Here is a 3969-nt window from a genome sequence, read left to right as displayed (position 1 = left end):
TGAGTCGGGCTCCACATTGATCAGTCGGGCTCCCTTTTTACTAGAGTCGGGCTCCCTTTTTAATGAGTGGGGCTCCCTTTTTTAATGAACATGAATGAGTCGAGCTCCACACTAATCACATTGAGTCTTGTTATGTCTTTGAAGAAGATTGACATCGAGTCTTGTTATGTCTTTGAATAAGATTGACATTGAGTCTTGTTATGTCTTTCGTATTGTTTACAACAAGGACCGAAGCACTCTTTCTATATACTTACTCTTTCTACAACAACATTCTTTGATTACAACACTCTTTCTATATACTTACTCTTTCTTGGCCTTTCTCAAAAACCATTGCCGTGACTACTTGTCAATAAGCTATTAGTTTTATTCTTTTGACACCCAAAACAATTCCAATATACAACCAAAATGATTTTCATATACAACCAAAATGAGATTCATACACAACCAAAATGAGATTCATATACAACCAAAATGCCATTCAAAAATTGATTCATATTCAACCAAGATGAGATTCATATACAACCAAAATGAGATTCAAAAATTGATTCATATTCAACCAATATGAGATTCATATACAACCAAAATGATTTACATTGAGTCATATACAACCAAAATGATTTACATTGAGTCATCTACAACCAAAATGATTTACATTGAGTCATCTACAACCAAAATGAGATTCATATACAACCAAAATGATTTACATTGAGTCATCTACAACCATTGCAATTTACATTGAGTCATCTACAACCAAAATGAGATTCATATACAACCAAAATGATTTACATTGAGTCATATACAACCATTGCAAAATGACTCCACGTAGTCATATGCCCAAAGTCCTTCGTGCCCATTTTGCCATGATTTTCCGAAGGAGCTCCACGTCTTCGAATCCAAACCATTGCTCCTTACCCTACAATTGAAGATGCCATCAACAAAAACAAAAACAAATGCTCAAATTCAAATCTCATAAATACTTACAAATTGATCGGACTCAAATCCTTGAATCAACTCCTCGACCAACATGCGAATAGTTTGCATCACGTAATACCCACAATCGGTCCCATTAGGTTGGGTTGGGATACGCAATTCATGGAATTGCCCGTTGTTGATGATGCAATGGTCATGTGTCCGACTCGAGATATGTCGTATAGCCAAATCACCCAATGTCCGCACCCTGGTAGTCGGATGAATATTTAGTGGATCACAAAATATAATTGGGCTCCTCACCTTGGCATCGAGACCCGTAGGAGTTTGTCGCATCTTCAACCAAAGCACCCAATGCCCTGCGTTCAATATTGGAATGAAGACATAATCCCTTTCAGGAACACGAGTGAGTACGTCTTTGACCTTATCGCCTTGGCCTTCTAGTTGTACCCATAGCGGATCCACAATATGAAACCGCTTGTTGATCTCGGGGGGCAGCGAGTACTCCATCCATAAATGGAAGAGGGTTATCATCCATGTGGATGCCATCTCCCCTACTGTGATCAACGAACATAGTTGTATCTCCGACAAGAAGACTGCTACATCCAGTCGTCGGCATGCCACCTGATACCTGTTTATTAGGCTAGATTAGTAACTACTAAACAAACATGATGTTAACTATTGATATCATGCCCCCAGCATAACAACATACCTGGTGAACTTATTTCTTGCAGAGTTATCCCATGTTTTCGAGATTGTCCCTGGACCAACAAAGACAATCCCAATGTCTGCATCCTCATCTGTGTCAGATGATGTAATGAACTCCAAATTACATGGGTCCACTTCTTTCCTGCGGATTTGGATTTTCGGCCTCCTTGCTTGTTGCATTGTCGATTCTGACAGTTGGTCTTGACCACCATCGATCTCGACATGTGCCTCATCCTTTGGTATGGGAATTCCATGACTCTTACACTACAATTCATACATAAGATTCACACATAATCATAAGTTTTAAACTCACATAAGATGCACACAAAATCATAAACCATACTTACATAATCTTTAGACGCATCCGCAATCTTCAACCTCACTTTTGCCATCCTATGCTCCTTTCCCTCGTCATACCTGGCCATTTGTTGGCTAACGAATTGAGCAATGAAATCAGCCTCCTTGCATGTTCGAAGTGAGTCCGGAGTGGCTTTGAAGATTTTTATTGCTCTTGTCCTCAACTTCCTCATGTGTGATTGGCGTGATCTATTATACTTGAGCTCCGGATCCAAAAAACGATTTATTGATCGTTGTCTTTCGTATTCGCTGAAGAATGATGTGGCTGTACTCCTCATGGAGGTCGATTGCTCTTCTTCGTCTATCTTTAGCCCCCGAGGCAGTATTACATGGATGCCATGTGCCTTCTGTAAATGGGCCTCCATGTCCGCTTTTTTTCGAAACCATCTCCCCTCTTTTCTACACGAATCTCCCACAATACAGGTGCGACATTTGATACCTGTTGAGTCTCTTCCACACTTGAAGAGGGACATAGGGTCCACTACAACAATGGTGTCACATTTGCATTAGAAAAACCCAAAATATGCTTACATCAATAATGATTATAAGAATGGACATAAACTCACCATTTACTTTGATATCTTCAACACCTGGACCCACGTCATGCATGGGGTTCGTATCCATGCTCGAGTCTTGAGTAATGATGTTTTCAGCCTCCGTATCATTGGATTTGGGGCACCTAACACCCTTTCTTACATAAACCCTAAACCAACATTCAAGTTAGCACACAAACATTATTATTTATACACAATATAAAGTAGAGAAATGATTCATGCCATACCTCCCTTCATAGGGTATTGTTTCACCCCAATCTGCATCAAAGTCTATGAAGATCTTGGACCGACTAGCCATCTGTACAAAACATTTTTAGAAAGGCATTCATTACATTACTATTATTTAGGGAGAAAAAACGCAAAGAATGTATACAAAATTTTAGATTTGACATTCAAATGTGGGCATAAAAAAGAGCCCAATACTGCATGAATCACATGGGCAAATTCAAGCATTCAAATGTTGGCATTTAAATGACATTCAAATGTTGGCATTTAAATGACATTCAAATGTTGGCAAAATCAAAATCATACATGTATTCAATCATACACAGCCCATGGGAGATCTTAAATGCACACATACATGTATTAAATCACAGCCTATAGAAGATCTTAAATACACACAAACATGTATTCAATCATACACATGCACACACATTCGCAGCCCATGGAAGATCTAAAATACACAAATACATGTATTCAATCATACACATGTATACACACACATTCCCAAATAAATGTATTCATCATACAACAAACACACACATTCACAGCCCAAAGAAGATCTTAAATACACACATACATGTATTCAACCATCACACACACAAATGTATTCAATCATACACATGTATACACACACATTCCCAAATAAATGTATTCAATCATACAACAAACACACACATTCACAGCCCAAAGAAGATCTTAAATACACACATACATGTATTCAACCATCACACACACAAATGTATTCAATCATACACACATACATGTATTCAATCATACACACACAGAAATGTATTCAATCATACACATGTATACACGCACATTCCCAAATAAATGTATTCAATCATACAACAAACACACACATTCACAGCCCAAAGAAGATCTTAAATACACACATACATGTAACCCTAAACCCATCACACACAGAAATGTATTCAATCATACACACACAGAAATGTATTCAATCATACACACACAGAAATGTATTCAATCATACACACACATACATGTATTTAATCATACACATACACACACAAATGTATTGAATCATACACACATACATGTATTTAATCATACACACATTTATGGTACCTATTAGAAGCAACCCTAAACCTAATAGAAAGAATATGATACCTAATAAAAACCAAAACCTAATAGAAGGAATATGATGCCTACCTCTGGACTGCAGGTGCTCGCAGTGCCT

At 37.8% G+C, this 3969-nt stretch overlaps 1 protein-coding gene across 1 annotated transcript; it reads right to left on the bottom strand.

Moving 5' to 3' along the window:
- Positions 1-567: 567 nt before the first annotated feature.
- On the bottom strand, positions 568-3963 carry LOC147848120 (uncharacterized). The gene is made up of 7 exons (XM_087338653.1): positions 3942-3963; positions 2774-2844; positions 2559-2695; positions 1983-2473; positions 1640-1899; positions 982-1558; positions 568-913 (listed from the first exon to the last, which is right to left on the bottom strand). Exons 2-7 carry the CDS (start codon positions 2842-2844, stop codon positions 827-829), a joined length of 1623 nt encoding a protein of 540 aa, XP_087194779.1. The 5' UTR covers positions 3942-3963; the 3' UTR covers positions 568-826.
- Positions 3964-3969: the final 6 nt, after the last annotated feature.

The sequence above is a fragment of the Azolla caroliniana genome, unplaced genomic scaffold (genome assembly GCF_043228905.1).
Source record: "Azolla caroliniana isolate FFs.n. ecotype wild unplaced genomic scaffold, voAzoCaro1.0.p SCAF_507, whole genome shotgun sequence".
Lineage (NCBI taxonomy): Eukaryota > Viridiplantae > Streptophyta > Polypodiopsida > Salviniales > Salviniaceae > Azolla > Azolla caroliniana.
The sequence above is the reverse complement of the archived record's forward strand: the minus strand, read 5'-3'. Positions and strand labels throughout refer to the sequence as shown.